Source organism: Euprymna scolopes, chromosome 2, assembly GCF_053919585.1.
Source record: "Euprymna scolopes isolate OS-2025 chromosome 2, ASM5391958v1, whole genome shotgun sequence".
Lineage (NCBI taxonomy): Eukaryota > Metazoa > Mollusca > Cephalopoda > Sepiida > Sepiolidae > Euprymna > Euprymna scolopes.
The window spans coordinates 152,665,223-152,686,244 of record NC_136483.1 but is presented as its reverse complement, the minus strand read 5'-3'; the positions used below and the strand labels follow the sequence as shown (position 1 = coordinate 152,686,244).

General features: G+C 36.5%; 1 protein-coding gene across 1 annotated transcript in view; it reads left to right on the top strand.

Annotated features, from left to right (window-relative positions):
* Positions 1-21,022, top strand: part of LOC145297756 (cilia- and flagella-associated protein 100-like) — a 96,100-nt gene that overhangs the window by 50,407 nt on the left and 24,671 nt on the right. The window contains exons 7-10 of the mRNA XM_080144000.1: positions 111-274; positions 8,783-8,939; positions 11,171-11,325; positions 20,050-20,104. Of these exons, the coding sequence (XP_080000126.1) occupies positions 111-274; positions 8,783-8,939; positions 11,171-11,325; positions 20,050-20,104 (531 nt within the window). The remainder of the gene's footprint in view (positions 1-110; positions 275-8,782; positions 8,940-11,170; positions 11,326-20,049; positions 20,105-21,022) is intronic.

The following is a 21,022-nucleotide window of genomic DNA, read 5'->3' as shown; positions in this document are numbered from 1 at the left end:
AGATATATATATATATATATATATATATATATATATATATATATATATATATATATATATATATATATATATGTTGCTGTTCCATTTATTCCTTGGTTGTGTTGATTCAGTATTCAATTGATGTGATGCGTGCTGAGATGCGGAAACTTGACGAGATTTCCCAGGCGGAAGAAAGAAAATTGGAAATGGCTGAGCATTATTTAGAAGAAGATGCTTCCACATTTGAAGAGTTCCTCAAGGAAAATGATAAGAACTCAACTGAAGCTGCGAAAATGTAAGTTTTCTTGGCAAGTCTTATACATATTATTATATTACTCATATAATATATATATATATATATATATATATATATATATATATATATATATATATATATATATATATATGTTTATTTTCACTACCTTCTTGGATTCACTGGAATTTGGACGCAACAACCATGGGAAAACACCCTCTCACGTGAAACCATTTTTTCCTTTTTACTCCACTCCATATGTTCCGTTATTCTATATCTCATTTTCTCGCTTGTATGATCCTTTTCATACTTAGTTTCTTTAAATACTTTACAAGCAAAATTTTTTCATGCATTTTGCTAACTGCTCTCCTCTGACGAGAAGGGAAGTATTTCTTCGAAACTCTGCGAATTAAGGACTTCACTTCTATTTGTGTTTCCATTCCGAATAATAAATATTTTTCACCCTTACTAAAGTGTTTCCCAACATATTTTATTAAACCTATGTACTAAATAAATATATATATATATATATGAGTAAATTAAGTAGTTATATATATATATATATATATAACTACTTAATTTACTCACATAAAATTAATATACGAAAGTATAGATTTATGCGTAAACTTTAAGTATTTACTTCAAAAGTGCTCAATACGTAGGTACAGCTAGTTAGTAATCTATAAAAGATATATGGCGATTAAGCTACACTGAATATTCGGCGTTTCATCCATTCTAGGACTCCTCAGGCTTATATGCGAATTCTGTGGTTGTTTATCGTTTTTATATGCTCCTCGATAAACAATAACAGAATTCGCGCATAAGCCTAAGTAGTCCTAGAGGGATGAAACGCCGAATATTCAGTGTAGCTTAATTGCCATATATATTTTATAAATTACTATATATATATATATATATATATATATATATATATATATATATATATATATTATTATTATTATTATTATTATTATTATTATTATTATTATTATTATTACTATACAAATATATGGTTTATTCTAAAGATTAATTTTCATCAATAACAATTTAAATACAATTTCGGGCATATGACCCTGTAGCCCGTGTGTACATGGCGTAATCTAGAGGTCCAATTTTCAGAAACTATACACTTTAAATTAGGCTGTATATCGGTAATAACGCGTCAGATGTAATCTTCCAAGTGGTTTATTGTGTCTGGTTTGTCAGCGTAAGCGTTCGACTTTACATATCCTTAAAGAAAATAATCTAATAGGATTAAATCGCACAAACAACATGGCCAGTTGACGGGTTCATTTCGTGGTTATGATTCATTTATCAAATGTTTCTCTCAGTAAATTAATTGTATCGCATGCTGTGTGGCATGTGACTCCGTCCTGCTGAAACCACATGATAAATTGCCAAACCAAGTTGAACTCAAAATAACCGATAGTTGCCGGATCTACAATTAAAGAAGATACAGTTGTTATTATAATGCACGCCACCTCTAAAAAAAAAAACACCCTATATTTTAACTAGTAGAATACTCGTCCATTATATATTAATAGTGTAGTACCGTTAACGTACGTATGTACGTACGTTTGTCACACTTTTCAGATTATAAATTACTAGCAGGGGTGCCCGGCGTTGCTCGGATGTTTGGAGGTGTATGCTGTGCAAAAAAAGCAAAAAAACAAAAAAAAAATGGTTAATTTTTTAAAATTTGACCCCTATTATGACCCCTTAAAATTTATAGTTTCGGGCTCAAATCACTTTATTAAGTTAGATCCAGGTTCAAGGAACCTATATCTAAAATTTCAAGTGTCTAGACCCAAAATTGTCGGAGGAGTTTGGTAGAGTTCTTAAAGGTCAAATCGTTGAAATTTGACCCCTTAACAGCCAAATTTCTGGCTGACACCCGTCACATCGATTTTCCCAAATCTCAGTACCCGGTATTTCAAATTTCGAGTCTATAGACTAAAAATTGACAGAGTTATTGCGTAGGGAAATGTACACAGACAGACACACACACAGACACACAGACAGACAGACAGACAGACACGTTCACTTTTATAGATATATAGATTCAATCGGGAGATCCTATTTATTTAAAAAAAAAAGAGGACAGAAGGTAACAACATACTACGAACATGAAATTAGTATATAGATATGCTAATTCAGTATCCGCAGTATTTTATCACCTTCTATCATTCTTTGTAAAAAATAAGAAATAGACGCAATGTAAGAAGAAGAAAATTTTTAATAAAAACCAAATGATATCATGGGGTTTCCGTTCACGCCGGGCGTCCATACAATGGAAATATGTCACAGACTCCTATAAAGATATTGGAGATAAACCGCAATAACAAGATATATTCTGACACTACCTTAACTAGATTACTTAGATAAATACTTTTACAGTTTTAACAAAAATGCAACAATAACTTCGCCTTCGGAACAAGATCAAAGTGTAGTGTCTTCTCTTCGGATGCTGCACTTCAGTTTCTTGTTCTCTGTTAGTGGAGGAGAAATCTTTCACGACTGAGACAATTTTTATTTTTGTTCCTTTTCTCCACGTTAAAAAACCACCCTGGTGTCTAACTCTGTCCCGTGGGGAGGCATTGTAAATAGGAACAATAATATCACAGGGTCTCCAATCATACTGAACGTCCACAGAATGTCCAGCAGCAATATCTAATATATAAAAGGCTATATGTCTGTCTGTCTATTTGTCTGTCTGTATGTCTGTCCTGTATCCATATTTTTCAAACTCTATTCCTGCCGAAACTAAAAGTCGCAGGGCAGCGCTAGAGGCCGTAAATGACTGGATATTTTACGGACTGTACTTTTATTGGTTCTTTAGCCGATTTAAAATAGTTTTTTTATGGAGGCCATGTTATGAAATCAGCGAGCGTTGTTTCCTTATTTGTTCTTATACATATTACATTTTCGACATAATAGACAGCGTTCAACGTATCCACTACATAAACCCTAGAACACGAGTAATTTTTAACTCCATTTAAAACGCTCTAACCAATGAGGTTAATTAAAACCATTAGGTGACGAGTAGAAAAATAAATCTTATGAATGTAAAATTTAGTAGATAACATAGTCACCTGTCTTAACAGCATTCAACAATCCCACCCCCACACTGTAGAGATCCCTAGATGTAAAAGATCTTTCTACTCCAATAGTTTCTTACCGAGAACCGCTAGACTTTGGAATTCCATTCCAGGTCCCTACTTCCCCAACAGTACTGACGTGCAGAAGTTCAAGTGTAACGTGAACCGACATCTTGCTGCGCAAATCCCTACATAGTACCCCAGTAGTTGTTGCCCCTGATAGTAGCCCCTACACCAAAGTGGCAATTTGCCTTGTTTGGGGTGAAAATTTAATAAAAACATTTAAAAAAAAAAAAAAAAAAAAAAATCAAACAGACAGGAACTTGTATTTTAGCTTAGATAAGTGGCTGATATAATTTTCTCTTAATGAGCCCAGCTGAAAGGGTATTATAGAAATATATAAACATATACATATACCTAACTATATATCTACATATATAATCCAACAACTTTTTTTATCACACTATGACCTACACTCGGCAGCCCGTAATGTTGGTTGCGGGCTTGCAAGACATGCGAATAACCGGTTTATTGTGAACGAGAGATATTTAAACAAGAGAAGAAAATAGCAAACAAGAAATTGGAAATATGTCTGGGCTGGAGTTTCGACCATCCAGAATTTGATTTGTCCATTTAAAAAAGTAATGGTTTTGCATAGGTTTAATAAAAAATAATGAGCAACAAGATACGACAAATAGGCTTCTAAGAGCCAATTCAGCTTACAATGGTCTCGATATTAATAGACCCAGGTGGTTGAGAAAGTACTATGTCATGAGACCAATCACTCCCCTTCACGGTGACCAGTTAGAATATGAATCTATAGAGAAAACCAGTGCATTTTGATCATTTACAGTTTGAGGTGAAGTTGATATATGGCCAAAGTTTGTCACTGGTTCTATTATTAATGATGGCATAAATGTGTTGATGCTAGTTACTTTTCATAATTTACAGAGAGTGAAACGTGAACCTCGGGTTTGCTTTTTTCAACCTTGTAACTTTCTTATATTATCCTTTAGTCCTCACATTCCATGATCGATGGGGAAGAGTTGCAGTTTTATGGATTGGAATCTATCCACTTAACACTTATTATTGGCCAGGTTTGGACCTTAATGTGTTCTCTTCAGGATACACGCCAGAGTAGTGTTACATGGTTTCTGTTATCTATGTACTTGGCCTTTTCGGGACTAAGGCCAACAGGCATCTCCTATCTTTATGATAATCATTGTTCGTTCTTGTTGGCTTCTTACATTAAGTGGCTTCATGCCCTGTCTGGAGCGATCTCCATTAAAAAGTAGAATTAAATTATCTTTATTGTTAAATGAAAAATTATGTTTTTTAATTGTTTAAGTTTTCCAAAAAAAAAAATTTCGTTTCGTTTTCATTCCCGTTTTATTTTTATTACAACTTTGAATAATAATCTTTTTTTACTTGACGTTATTGTTCTTTCCGGGTTTTTTTTTTTGTTTTTTTTTTGGTTTTTTTTTTTGTTTTTTGTTTTCAATCTAAATTCTTTTGGATTTTCGAATAGAAAAAATGTCATTCTGAAACAAAGTCGGTTTGTGTGTGTCCTTTTTTTTTATTTACGTTTGCGGCCCTTACGTGTCATCATGTAGGAGGTAATGCTGTAACCTGCTGGTCTTTAAGTTATTTATGAAGATCAAATACAAAATTCTGTACGTTTTCTAGACTTGTTGTGCGTTACGTTGCTTCATATGATTATGTGTAATCGAACCAGTAATGGAACTCCATCATATGAGATTAAAAATAAAAAATGTTTTGTTTTATTGGTTATTTGTATTATTTGAACTCTCGGACTAGTGTTCTTATCTTGAGCGTTATTTTCACAATGTTTCGGTCGATGTAACATCCGACCTTCTTCAGGTGTACCTTGTCGAACTCGGGAATCTTTCTGTAAAACTCAGAAATCTGTAGAGAATATAAGATAGCATGCTCTTGTTCCATCAGCCACAGCTGGATAAAAGTCCTCAGTAATTCAAAATTGTATTCTGAGGATTAAACTTTCAACCTCCAGAAGAGTAGAACTTACAATTGAATTTTACCAAGTACTTTATCCACTATGCCAATGATAATGAGAGCATGCTAACCCCATAGATTAAATAAAAGGTTCCATTCGAAATTACGTGTAGATTCCAGAGTTCAATAGAAACATCCCCGATTTCAACAAGATGCACCTGAAGAAGGTCGGCGGTTACATCGACCGAATCGCTATGAAAATAACACTAAAGATGAGAACAGTAGTCCGAAGAATCCAAATAATATGAATAACCAATCCTCAACTCAAAAATTCAGAGACACAAAACAAAACAATGAGTTGGCAATTTCGTGTAGCATTTTAATAAGTATTTTCTTCTAGCACGTTTAATCACAAATTGGAATACCTACTAGAGATAACTCTAATACCTAGTGGAAAGAAGTGGAATGCCTACTAGACACTGTCCTCAAGCGTCCAAGGTCTCTCTACATAGGGGTTTGTTAAGGCAACCTGGCATGAGGATATTTTTCACTGTAAATTACATAAAAGCATTTCTAGGACCACTGCGAAAAAGGTAGGTTCTCTCTACTGTGCTAGAAAGCTACTAACGCCCGAAAGTATCCTGTACCTCTATAAGGCCACCATTCGCCCATGTATGGAGTATTGTTGTCATATTTGGGCTGGTACATCTGCTACTAGTCTCTCACTCCTAGACAGGGTTCAAAAGAGAGTCGCCAACCTGATAGGTCCTGAACTGTCATCTAAGCTTCAGCCTATGTCCCATCGACGAAATGTTGCATCCCTCTGCCTGTTCTACAAGTATTTTAATGGTGAATGCTCTGACAAACTGCAAGCACTTGCACCCCCTCGACGTAAATACCCCCGACAAACCCGACAAGCAGCAAAATCCCACCCCTTCCCAGTAGAGATCCCTAGATGTAAGAGAGCCTTCTACTCTATTAGTTTCTTCCCCAGAACCGCTGGACTTTGGAATTCTCTTCCGAGTTCCTGCTTCCCCAACTGTACTGATATGCAGAAGTTCAAGTGTAATGTGAACCGACATCTTGCTGCCAAACACCCCACATAGTACCCCTGTAGCTTATGTCCCTGATAGTAGCCCTCTACATCAAAGTGGCAATGTGCCTTGTTTGGGGTAAAATTGTAATAAAAATATAAAATAAATAAATAAAATCTGGCTAAATATTCCAAATCACATAGTATTCACAGATCAAATAAGATCTCCACACTGGGTTTTATGAGGAATGGTGCAATTTCTTCAAGTGATGTTATCTGAAGTAACAGCATGAAACTGGATACTCCACCAGACTAGATGAATTCTTGTTTTGGAATCCAGTAAGACAAAGAGACCACAAGAAAGACATACCATGACATATATAAATGATTAATTATGTTCCTAAATTCTTTATTCAGATGTAAAGGAGGAGAACTTTAATGGAATATTCAAATATCTATGTATATCACATATAGATTAAGTGTTCGTCTCTAGGAAGGGGCCCCTTGATTCCTGAGAACTTCAATTGAAGTAAAATGAAACAAACAAACAAAAAAAAAAGACTGGAAACCTAAAGAATTTAACATTGCTTATTTTTATTGCTGCTGTATGTCAACATTAGTGTATGCCAACACTCGTTTGTTTATGTATTAGGTTGGTGCAAAAATAATGTCGTTTTTTGATATGAAGTTGAACGTTACAAAAAACAACATTATTTTTGCACCAACCTAATATTATGGGTTCCTAAACGGGTTCCACCAAAGGCAGCAAACACAGGACATCCTCATAACTCGATGGCAATCTTTGCTCTTCATTTTTTTCTATTGTTTATAGTATTTATCAAAAGTGTTTTTAATTATAACCATCCCTTCTCTAACTAAAAATGGCTAATGTTTTTATGTTTCTTTCTTTCTTTCTTTCTTTTCTCAATTCAACTGTTTGGTGCTACCAGATCAAGCTGCCTGAAAATACTGGCTTCCTGATCTAAAATGCACTGACCATTGATGTTATTATTTCTTCCCTTTCCATTTGCCAAAACTCAATCATGTTCTGCAAAGTCAACAATAAAAACAAGTTTCCTTTACAAAGCAACCAAACCAAATACCATGAATAAATATTTGAGGATATCAAGAACTTGAAGCATAATTTTTTTTCCAAAATTACTGGATTTATCATTAAATAACCCAAAAAGGGTTGATATGCTGTAAAACAAACCCAAAAAACCAAAAACCATGAATAAATATTTGAAGATATAAAAAACTTGAAGCATATGACTTTTACCATAATAGACCGAATCGGCATTAAATAACCCGAAAAGCATTGTTATGTCATCAAAGAAAACAAACTAACCAAATTCATAAATACTAGACAAAACCCAAACGACTCTATAATACAGTGTAGTAGATGCATCAAAATACTGCGAATTCATGTACAGAGCTCATAAAAATCGATTTGGGAATCTTAAGTAGGACGACCCTGGAGTGAATGTGGTATTATGGTGATTAAAGACTCTAGCAAAGAAAATGATAGACAAATATTAAGTACAGTGACAAGGGTGACCATAGCTCCCTCCCCACACTTTTGAATGACCTTGTGTCTAATTTGTTTCAAGGAATGTATATTTTTTTTAAAATGAATAAATTTTTCAAAGTGTAGTATCTGTTCTTTTCAAGGTCATCAGAAAAGAAATCCTCCAAGACTGAAGCGATTGTTATTTTTGTTTCAATTACAAGTGCTCTTTTTTTGGGGAGGGAGATGAAATTTTCATACATTAAAAACCAACACTGTGTTATGTGAACTGTTCTCGTCTTAGATGTTATTCTCACAACATTTCGGCCGATATAACCACCGACCTTCTTTAGATGTACCTTGTCGAACTCATGTTTTTGTTAGACTCAGAAATCTGCACAGAGTTTCAAACGTAACCCTTTACTGAATCCATTTGCTGATAACTTACAAGATGTCAAAATAGATTCAGGTTTGAATTCCAATCTTAACTTACATTTTATTAGCCCACTTTTGTAGCAATCTCTCTTGTCATTATAATATCTATTACGAATTATCATTATATGCATTTACTTGCTTCCCCACAAGAGCAAAATGTGACACAAGGTCGTTTTTAATGTGGAGGAAAACCAGCTCCCCAAAATGGAGCACTCTGGCAGTAGGCAAAAATATAAATTGCTTTAGTATAAGAAAGGTTTCCCCTACATTGACTAAGGACAAATTAATTAAAGTATAGCATCAGAACAGATACTACACTTGAATCTTAGCCTGAAGATTATAATTATAATGATTATTAGTAGTATTATTATCACTTTCTTCAACTTGAGTAATCTCTTTACAATGCTAAACTCGTTCCTTTAAACCGCTAAGGTCATTGGGGTGTTGAAAATATACTTGGTCCACAAAATGTAACAATTTTCGTTTTGTATCATTCGTGACAGAGCTGAGCTGGAGACGAAAGAAAAACTGGAGAAGCTGACTGAAATAAAGAAAATAAACACAAATATTATGACGTTGAAGTCGGACATCGCCAAGTCAGAGGACACATTAAAAGAATACAAACTCTATAAAAATTTCCTTGAGTCTATTTCACCAAAAGTAAGTCCTGCTCGTGTGCTCTCTCTCTCTCTCTCTCTCTCTCTCTCTCTCTCTCTCTCTGTTGTGGCTTGTTAGAATCCATAAAAAAAAGAAACACGAGAGGGATTGAGTAAACATATGAGGTGCTTTCAATAGGTTTTCAGACATTTTTGTACAGGCATTCAAAATTGTCATAGACACTTGAAAATTCAGTATGTTATTGCTATACATCTTATGAAACGACTGACCAATTTCTATGATTTCAGGTTCAAATGAACTACTACAGCAGGAGTTGGAATAAATCCTACTAAAGCCTGATTATCACAGCTGGTAAATTTCAAAAACGTAATCTGGACGTGAGGACACGTTAAAAGAACAATATGCAAAAAAAAATATGTTTTAAACTTGGAAAAATGTCACATAAACGTATGGAATGCTTCAGACTGCTTTTGGACCATCTAGCATGAATTGAGCATAGATTTTTGGATGGCATAAGAGATTCAAGGAAGGCAGGGAGTCTGTCAGGGAGGATAAGAGGTGTGGGAGGAGTCAGTAAATCAAAACACCAGAGTTGATTGACCAAATAAAGAATTTCATTGATAAGGACCGTCGTGTGTCTATAGAGACAATAAATGCACAGTTTGTTGTCAGTTTGTGCACACAATTATTTGTGAGGAACTGAAGATGTGGAAGATTTGCGTAAAGTTTGTGTTAAGGGTGCTCAGAGATCAGATGGTCGAGCTGATCAATTCACATCCTACAGTTCTTCATACTTTAGTGATCTGTGATGAAAGCTTAATCTACTGCTATGATCCAGAGACCAAGAGACAGAGTTTCCAGTAGAAGCATGCTGGCCCTCCCAGACCCAAGATGGCCAGACAGAGCAAAGTTAGCAATATTTGATCTATATGTGTTGTAACTGTAAAACTAGTTGATCTCCTGTGTTGTAACTGTAAGACTAATTGATCTTTTGTGTTGCAACTGTCAAACTAGCTGATCCCTTGTGTTCTAACTGTAAAACTAGTTGATCCTTTGTGTTGTAACTGTGAAACTAATTGATCTCTTGTATTGTAACAGCCAAATTAGTTGATCTCTATGTGTTGTAACTGTAAAACTAGTTCATCTCTTGTGTTGTAACTGTAAAGAAATGGTCTTTAAATTTTCATTTTTCAGACAAAGATTTATTAAACTTTTATAACTATTACAGTTTTCAATGTCTAGAGTTTATTTGCAAATGTTAAGATTAAGTTTAATGACTTGCAAAAAGAACTTTAAGAAAAAAAGACGACGATATGAACTAAAATTAGTAAAGGAAAAATCTTCACTTAAAATTTTAAAGGATTTAAAAAAGGGTCAACGAACAACCAAGAAAATATATCAGAATGGAATTCAACCAAGGAAAAAATCACAGGCTGGATTCAGCGGGCTAACAAATACAGGGTCGAACAATAAAGTCCTGCTGTCACACCCAACGGCCATCTGATTGCACCAGAGGATCACCATACTCTTCAGTACATCCAGGTTCTAGGTGCACTTTGGATTTGATTTTCAAGCTGACTTCGAAGATGTGAGGTGGCACGATGTGGCTCTTACTTGAAACCACACCAAAGATCATAACCGTGGCCAGAAACTTTGTTTTCATCACACTGGGCATATCCCTGTTATTCGTGACAATCCAGTGATGCATTTTGAGGGTACTGGCAAAGGTCCTTTTGTCATAACTTGGATCGGTAGAGAGCATGAGTTGTACAGTGGTGCATCTCCGCTCTCGTTCGTTGAACATTGTGTCACTTCCAGACATGCTAGAAGGCTCCTATCGCTCTTGGGATTTGTACACAACTGGCCAACTAGTAGATGGTCTGCAACAAAAAAAGAAAACCGGTTTTTATCAAACAGAAATGGAATCATGTCATCTTTACTAAGGTGACAAATTTATCGTTTCTATCCTGTAGATATCTAGAGGTACGATGGGCATTCCAAAGGTAATGCCTCCTATTTTTCTTTTGCCCAAATGGATCAGAAGGGATTGGAAATTGCATTGTTATGATGACTGTTGAACTGTCCTCTTAAATGAGCAAACCTCACCCAAGTGCCACCATTACCGATAATCACAGTGGTGTCTCACTAACCACCTGACACACATTAACCTTATCCTCGAGTGGCCTTTGGGCATTAATAAATGGTGACACCCACCACCCCACTTAGTAAAAAACAATTCTAATAAGTTAATCCTATTTCTGTTCATTTTGTAGGAATGGTCCGATAAGATCAGACAGAAACGTGAAGAAAAGGGCAATAGAAAAAAACTCGAGAAACAAAAGTCACTTCCGGACGGCGAACAAATCACTACGAAAAAGTACAGCAGGAAATTCAGTATAAAACCCAGAATGTCGCCTCAAATTAAGCTGTAAGTTGAACATTTTGGCTTTGAGATTTTAGACCGACGCTTTCAGGGTAGGAAAAGTTATTTTTTCTTTCCCATAGTGGGATGATGTGACACAAGACTTGAAAAACCAGTGCCCTAGAGAAAATGAAATCTGGCCTGCAAAATATGCCTGGCAGCTCCGTCTGCATTCCACGGTACAATAGCTTCAGCCAATCAGCAATAAGCAAACCCTTTTTCAAGTTGAACATTTTGGCTTTGAGATTTTAGACCGACGCTTTCAGGGTAGGAAAAATTATTTTTTCTTTCCCATAGTGGGATGATGTGACACAAGACTTGAAAAACCAGTGCCCTAGAGAAAATGAAATCTGGCCTGCAAAATATGCCTGGCAATCCGTCTGCATTCCACGGTACAATAGCTTCAGCCAATCAGCAATAAGCAAACCCTTTTTCAGGGGAGAGAAGTCAAAGCCTGGGAGGGTGGACCTCCTAGAACTGTGCTTGACTAGACATATGCACAGAAAAGGGACACTTCCGGGCCAACTTACAAAACTGTTTGAACGTTGTCTTAAGGAGAATAGTTTCCCATCTCCCTGGAAAATCTCATCAGTATGCCCTGTATTTAAGAATTCAGGTGATCGCTCATCCCCCTCTCAGTACAGGCCAATAAGTCTCCTGTGCGTCATGAGTAAGTTGCTAGAATCTGTGTTAAATACAGAAGTAATCAAACATCTCAACAAAAATAACCTTCTTAGTGACACTCAATATGGTTTCCGTTCTGCTAGATCTACAGCAGATGTCCTTACAGTTATATCGCATAGGATTAGCAAATCTCTCGACGGTGGCAATCTTTCTAGGGCAATTGCTCTTGACATATCTAAAGCCTTTGATAGGGTATGGCATAAAGGTTTACTTCATAAGATCGCTAGCTATGGTATAGCTGGAAAAGTCTTCTCAAATATTAGATCATTTCTTTCTGATAGGTTCATAAGAGTAGTAGTTGAGGGGCAAAAATCAGAAGCTCACAGTATTAATGCCGGTGTCCCTCAGGGATCCATCCTGGGCCCAACTCTTTTCCTGATCTACATTAATGATCTTCCAAATCATATCCTTACATCATTTGTAGACATTTATGCTGACGACACTACCATTTATGGTACCACATCTAAGACAGTAAACGACCAAGTTCTCTCCAATTCTCTCTCCTCTGATCTTGAGCACGTAGTACAATGGGGAAAGGAGTGGCTGGTTACTTTTAATGCATCTAAAACCAAGCTTCTCTCTTTACATCATCAACATTCTAATCCTCATTTGTCATCAATTGAAATGAATGGCTCTCGTCTTCAGGAGGCCTCAAGTTTTGATAAGCTTCTGGGCTTGACCATTACTCCTGATCTTAAATGGAACACGTATATCAAATCTGTTGCCAAGGCCGCTGGAAAAATGGTGGGATCTTTCTATCGATCCAGTAGATATCTCACTGCTGATGCTATTCTCTACCTATATAAGAGCCAGGTACGTCCAAGGATGGAATACTGTTGCCACATCTGGGCAGGAGCTGCTAGAAAGGACTTGTCCTGCCTTGATAGAGTTCAAAATAGACTTCGTAGCCTCGTAGGAGATGTCCTTTTCTCCTCCTTGCAACCTCTATCTCACAGAAGAGATGTTGCGAGTTTGTCTCTGATGTATCGTTATTTTCATGGAAAGTGTTCAACTGAGCTTCAATCTATGGTCCCCCTCGCCAAACTTTCACAAGAAACACTCGTCTAGCTGTAAACACTATCAATAATTTCCCCCACTCTTTATCTGTGCCTAAACCTAAACGTAGATTCCATGAACAAAGCTTCTTTCTTAGAACTGCACGCCTGTGGAATTGTCTTCCGTCTTCCTGCTTTCCGGCTGACTACAATATGGTTGTGTTCAAGTCTAAAGTAAATAAGTTCTTGATGAGCCGTTCCATATAAGTTATTAAATTTACCAAATTTTCATTACTAATGATTACTATATTGACCAATTTCTACTGTACACTCTTTAACCCTTATCCTTGAGTGGCCTCTGGGCCTTGATAATGTGGTGATGCCTTTTTAAAAAAAAAAAAAAAAAAAAAAAAAAGACTAGAACATGAGGTATTTCCAGTTCGATGGTATGTAGTGACAATAAAGGCAGCAAAATCCCACTCCTTCACTGTTGGTGTCCCTAGACACCAGAAAACCTTCTACTCTAATAGATACTTTTTTTTTCAAACTGCTAGACTTTGGAATTCCCTTCCTGTTTTCTTTTCTTCCCTGATTGCACTAACTTGCAGAAGTTTAAATGTAATGTGAACAGTCATCTTGCTGCTCAACTCCCCACTGTTCTCTCTTAGACACTGTTGTGATGTGGCTCGTACTCGAATCATATGACTTCTGGTTACCCGGAGATATAAAAGAAGGACATGGAGCATCCTACTGGATGCCAAACGTCATCTCATATATTCCAACCGAGAGATCTTTTTTAAGAATATGACCATTCCTTTAAGCACAATTGTTTGAATCTCTCTTGCACTTGGTTCACCGGGTATATTTGCCGGGTGGTTTTTGAAAGTTTTGTAAATATATTTTGTTCTTGTTCCACTACTTAATAAAGTAGTTATCTAAATTTTCTCTATGCCATTGTTTTATTTTGTGCAATAGCAGACACAATCCCAAATAGTAGCCTCTTAATTCTAAGCGGCAGTATACCGTGTTTGAGATGAAATAATAGAGTAAAAAATGAAAATAAATAATTTAAAAAAAAATAAAACTTCCTGGATAAACGACCCTGCAATGAATAAGTTGAGATCGGAGTAAGCTTTTAAGAGCTACGCAGGTCGAGTTAATGTCGGCGAAGGTTTCTCTGAGGTCTTCTCGCTTAATGATGTTACTCCATTGATTACTCGAAATGGAATTTAACAAAACTGATCCAGGGATCCAGAAACATTGACGGTTGTATATTTTCCTTCTTCCGGCTTAATGGCAACTTGATGGTAAACACTGGTTAGATCAAGAGTAATGGACAACATGGTAAATGATAATCTCATTTACAATGTTGTCCATTCGCGGAAGAGGATAAGCATCGAGGAGAGTGAATCACTTTATTATTCGGGAGTAATCCACAGCAAACCTCTTCTGATAATGTTCAGGAGATACGACAAGCGTTTGGGCTTGCCATGGAGATTAAGAGGGCTCTATAATATTTTCCTTTAGCATATGAGATATTTCTAATTGAATACATTTAGACGAGTACAGTAGCTGCTTAAAAAGAAATAACTACAAGAAACCTTCTCTACAACCAATAGCAATGGCCAAGAACACATTGCCTGAAAGTACTTCTTTTAAACTCCTCAGCCTAACGTTTACAGAGAATATGAACTGAAATAGATACATTGAGAGCATTACCAAGGCTGCTGCAAGGAAGGTTGGCTCCCTCTACCGTGCTAGAAAACTACTTACGCCTGACAGTATCCTGTACCTCTATAAGGCCACCATTCGCCCATGTATGGAGTACTGTTGTCACATCTGGGCTGGTGCATCTGCTGCTTGTCTCTCGCTCCTGGACAGGGTTCAAAAGAGAGTCGCCAACCTGATAGGTCCTGAACTGTCATCTAGGCTTCAGCCTCTGTCCCATCGACGAGATGTTGCATCCCTCTGCCTGTTCTACAAATACTTTAATGGTGAATGCTCTGACGAACTGCAAACACTTGTACCTCCCCGACGTAACTACCCCCGACAAACCCGACAAGCTAGTAAGTCTCATCCCTTTACAATAGAGATCCCTAGGTGCAAGAAAGCCTTTTACTCCAATAGTTTCTTCCCCAGAACTGCAGGTCTTTGGAACTCCCTTCCGGGATTCTGCTTTCCCAACTGTACTGATATGCAGAAGTTCAAGTGTAATGTAAATAAACATCTTTCTACTCATCTCCCTTCATAATGGCCCTGCTAATTAAGTCCCTGATAGTAGCCCCCTGCTTCAAAGTGGCACTGTGCCTTGTTTGGGGTGAAAATTGAATTAAAAAAAAAAAAAAAAAAAAAAAAGAAAGCACAATGGGAAATAATTCATTTCAGGAAGGCAAAGTGAGTATTGAAGTGTTCTATTTCAGCACATTATCTTTCAATCGGTAAATTTGAGGTTGTATGATGAAGAAGCGTTAAATGAAATCTCAGGGGCGGGTCTCTGCTTAAACTGAAAAAAAAAAGGAAACAAAAGTTCAAGTTGATAGTTTTCAGCTAAATACTGAAGATTTGGTTAAATTCTAGTAGATTGTCGAAGAGTCGACACATCGGGATCCTATGAAGATCTCCACTAGCGATCATCCAAGAAAGGAGAATGCGGAGGTGTAGGGAAGAATTCTTGGAGATGATATTCTCGAGAGCACTTGGCAGAGCACCAGGAAAAGTGTTGGACTGCAGAGGTGCATTCTGTAACTGTTGTTTCTCCAGCGCAGTATCAATTTCTGCTTCCAAACTGGTCGTTCTATCACCCAATGGAGATATATGGCAAAGGGACACTGTCGTTTCTCATCCATTATTGAAACATATACGAGCATAGTTTTGATTGACTTCAAGTAGGTCAATTGCCTTTGTTTCTGCATGCATGTCGCTTTAAAAGAACAAATTTAGCATTTGTTAACCGGGTAAGTATAGAATTTCCAGTGGTTGATTTCTTTTGAAAGTGGAAAGCAATTAACGAATGCTGTGGCGGGCTAGATCTGGTACTCTTTCACAATTAGTAATAGGGAAATTTTTCAACCGTACAGACTCACCATTTTTCAGATGATTCCATTGCATTTATTCACTGATTCGTTAGCTTAACGATTAAAGATTAAAGATAGCCGTTTGATTGGTAGCAATACATCGAGAGCAAAAATTCCTTTAGTTCGCCCAACATAAAAGCTGGCCCATGATCGGAGTGTACAAAAGAAGGATTTCCAAATATAAAGAATAAGCTTATTAAGAGTTTCCGGACAGTTGCAGCTGAAACGCCTGTTCAACTGAGAATAGAGAACAAAAAAAGGAAGTAGGTTTAGCGAGTAATAAAAAGAACTTATCAATAAATAATGGATAGGAATTTGTTCTTAACGCAGACAAAGAAAAATAAGAGTAAGATTAAATTAGGGTGTGACCAATGGCGATAGCAAACGGACTGAACAATTGACTAAGGGTTGAACAATAGGAACGATACTTGACAGAGGGTGGCCAGTCGTATGCTTGGTTAGTTGAGGTTTGAACTCCAAGATGGACAGTTGGATTTGGGATATGGCCGAGAGCAGTTGGTTGCTCGGAGGTTCTCTGAGGGAGATGGGGAGATGAACTGACAGCAATAGATGCACCCAGCCTTGATAGAACGTGCATGCGAATTATCATATAGAAACACACACCCAGAATCCAATTAATATATGTAAAGTATCGGCATCAGTGTTTTTCTTGTGTTTTGTTTTATTTTTCTACTTGTGAACCAGATGCGTCCCCATCGTTCAGTAAGAAAATGATGATACTGCCATAAGAAGATGAACAAAAATCCACAGCACACACAACGTCTGGGATCGGTGGCCTGTCAGTGGAGCAACGTAGAATCACAACCAGCTCGAAAAAAAAGCAAAAGGAAAGCAAGAGTATTTGTCAATCACTTTCAGTGTGTGGCGGTTGTGAGAATTTGAAAGTAATAATCCATTATTCTTTCAAACGATTGACTTCTTTTATGAGAGTCTGAGGTCATTTTAAGGAACCGAGGTTTTATTTCAGAAGAGACCTGATGGGCATTTATAACAGCTCCCACATCTTCCACAAAGCATGGCGGATTCTTTTAGCAAGGAGTATAACCTATCAGCAGAGATGGTAGAGGAACAAATTTGAGCCAAAACGTCTGCAGCAACATTTTGTTTCCATTCTCAAGTATATATCCAACACAGTTAGACACAGTTAATCAACCGATAACCACATCACTCTATATAAAAGCATATAAGATATCAATGGATATACACTCGAGAGTCAAAAAAATGAAAAGAATATGCTGTTGTCATAGCCCTAATAATGAAGTAGCTAAAACATGAAAGTTCTAGTTTTCATTTTGTAATCTTCTCATTTTTTATTTTGCCTTACCTTTGGGGTTGAATATAAAAGACAGATTTTTGTTCAGTGATCAACTTAAAATTCTTCCCGAGCATTAAATGTCTCTTTTTTCGAACTGATTTAATAATTGTGTAGGTCTCCTATTCAACTGCAGAGTATTTTTACTTGACAGAGGTTAAAATTCTTGAAAAGAAGTTTCAACCTCTAGAGGGAGAGAAGAAGAGTCTGGCTACTAGGGAGGATTTAGCGATTTCTTTCTTCAGGTTCCTAAAAGTGTTTGTTTGTTCCTTAGTCAGGGGAAGATCAATAATTTTGGTTAAGGGATGTAATTTCTCGGAAAAGTTTGATATTCATCTAGAATAGTGGGAGAATATTCACATAGCTCGTTGAAGAGAAGGAAAATCTTGAGGGACATCAATTCTTTGAGCCTGTTGGAGATGTTTTATTCTTAACCGTTCCTTACAATATATCCAAGCAAGCCCCTGTCTAATGTAGGATGACGAAATCCCATTTGTGAGTGCATCCCTGATTTATTCGTCCCTCGCCTGTATTGTTGTCATGACTTGGAAATCACAGTCCTTAGTGAGTTCTTTCAAAGACTGTAAATATTGGTCCACACTTTAGTTGGTCTGTTGGCAATTCGTTGCTATTTTTTGACTGGACGAAAACTTCTTTAAGAACGCTCATAGATGTTTTATAATCATTAACGTCCGAAATATGTTTTAAAAGTGTCAGAGACACGAGGTTAATTAATAAATTAAGCTTTAACTTGTTCGTAAGTTGAGAACTGTTGACCGCCTCCAGTTTTGTGGAGTCCAAATCCATTTAGTGCTAGTAAAATAAATTGTAATGATGAGTTGAAGTTGGAGTAAGCTTGAAAAAGGCTTCATTTTTCTAAGAACGAATACAGTAGCTTTTTTTTTTTTTAAAAAAAAGCAAGTGCAAAGGGGGGTAATTCACTTATAGGGAGCATAAGTAAAGATTGAAGAGTTCTCTTTCTCAGCACAATTCTGGAAACATCCCACAAGCTAGATAATATGGAAAACCTCCAAACTATAATATTGATTGAAAAATAAAAACAAATGCACAAAACTGGCCAGAGTGCTAAAAGAGATATGGAACATAAAGTCAAGATAACATCAATAATTGCAAGAGCACTAGGAACAATTCTGAAAAACTTTGAAAAAAAAATGGGAAAAATTGAAATCGGGGGGACGTCAGAGAAAATACTACAGACAGCAACAATGAAAACGGCTGAAATCTTAAGGAAAACTCGAGAATGTGGAAACCAAATCATATAAAAAAACTGGCACTTCACCAAATCAAGAAATCGAGAAGGGTCAAGGAGGATAGAAAGACCAACGAGAGGAAGCACCAACCTAACCTTCCACTTGAAAGTGTGCAATGAGAACTAGGACCTTGCAAAGGCTTATTGCCACCCAAATTCCAGTGAAGGCCAATGGTCACTGCCATCGAGAAATCAATGACAAGTGGCTGTTATGATAACGCAAATTCATTTGCAAAGGTTGTGAAAAGAGGTGGAAAGTACGGGAAATCTGAGGAGACTTGCTGTCACCTAGACCCCAACAAACACCACCGATTATTATTAGTAAGTTATAGAACAACAGCATATTTTTTTTCATTGTCTTGACTCTCGAGTGTGTATCCGTTGATATCTTATAAGCTTTTATATAGAGTGATGTGGTTCTCGATTGATTAACTGTGTCGAACTGTGCCGAATATCTACTCAAAAATCAAAGCGGTGAAAAGAATATGCTGTTGTCATAGCCCTAGTAATTACTGATGATGGCCTGTGTGAGAAGTCCTAGTGAGTACAAATGATAGTAGTAATAATAATAATAAGAAGAAGAAGAAGAAGAAGAAGAAGAATATGCAGAAAGTCAAGATAACACCTATAATTGGAAGAGTCTAGGAACAATTTAAAAAAAACTTGCAAAAAGAATGGGAGAAATTGGAATCAGGAGGAGAGCTGAGAAGATACAACAAATAGCCATAATGAAAACAGCTGAAATCTTAAGGAAAATCATAGAATGCGGAAACTTACTCCAATAAACTGCGAACACTAACCAGTAACTTGAATTCTGCACTAGAAATAAAACAAAAAACAGAAAGAATATGATCACAGGGAACCAAGAAAATTGAAAATTGAAAAAAACATTAGCTATGCTCCCCATCCTCCAAAAATAATGGTGATATTGACATTAAAAAGTACCGCATTAATGAGTCGTGAAGGGTCCGAGAGCATCAAGTAGGGAAAGCACTAACCAGACCTCCATTGGAAATGTGTAGAGACCACTGGAACCTTGGGGAGGCTTCTTTTAGCACCAAAACTCCAGGGAATACAAATTTTCATTGCCAACAAGAAATCAAAGGTAAGCGGCTGTTGTGATGACATGAAATCATCTGCAATGTTCCTCAAGAGAAAGGGAGAGAATTGCTGTTTTCTGAGTTGGAATCTATTCATCTAATACTTATCGTTGCTAGTTTTTGATCTTGAAGTATTTTTTTTTTTTCTTTTTTAACTTCTTACATGAAGAAGTTTCATGCCCTGTTTGGGGTGATTTCTATTAAAAAAAATTGAAATATATTTTAAATCTTTACGTTTACTGTTTTTTGTTTTTTTTTCGTTTGTTTTTGCTAGATGTATCAGTGATACAGAAAGTATATCTTCGAGCGTTGACAGTGACAGTGATGAGGTATGTATTTTACAATACGATTAAATTGTGCTTAAGATCAAAGTGTAGTATCTGTTCTTCAGATGCTGCACTTCATTTTCTTGTTCTCTTTCGGTGGAGGAGAAATCCTTCACGACTGAGACAATTTTTATTTTTGTACCTTTTCTCCACGTTAAAAAAACGACCCTGGTGTCTAACTCTGTCCCGTGGGGAGGCATAGTAAATAGGTATAATAAGAATTATGATTTTAATCGTATTATTTGAATTCTTCATACTACTGCTCTCAACTTGAGTGTTATTTTAACGACCTTTCCGTTGATAAAACCTCCGACCTGTTCAGCCGTATCTTGTCGAACTCAGGAATCTTTCTTTCAAAAATCGCACTTAGTTCTCTCATAAGAAGGTGAAAGAGTTTCCCTCTTGCTATATGTACCAATTTCGGCTTCAAGGTGAGTAAGGAATATGGTTGATGGAACGAATGACCCATAAATAACCATACAAGAGGATCCATATGAACGCTGATGAATTTTAATTTCAAGAAGTTTTTTTTTTGAAAAGTGAAATTTATGAACAGCTTTTTGCATTCCTTCGGTTATCACAACTACTCTTCTCATATTGAATGTTATTATCACAACGTTTCGACCGATGTAACTCCCGAATTTCTTCAAATGTTTCTTATCAAACTCAGCTATCTTTCTGTCAAATTCTGGAATCTGCTGCACGGAATTTCCAATGGAACCCTTTATTTAATCCACAGGAGCAGCTGTTGTGTTATTGGTTCTCTGGAAAATGCCGGGTAGCCTGATCGCGGGCGATTGTCAGTGTTTAGTTAGTAGAAACATTTCGATAACAAAAAGGAATGTTTGAATAACAGAAAGAATGTTATCGTAGCGGATTAGGTATTTAAAGGTAAAAATATTTATGTTAAAATATGTAGCA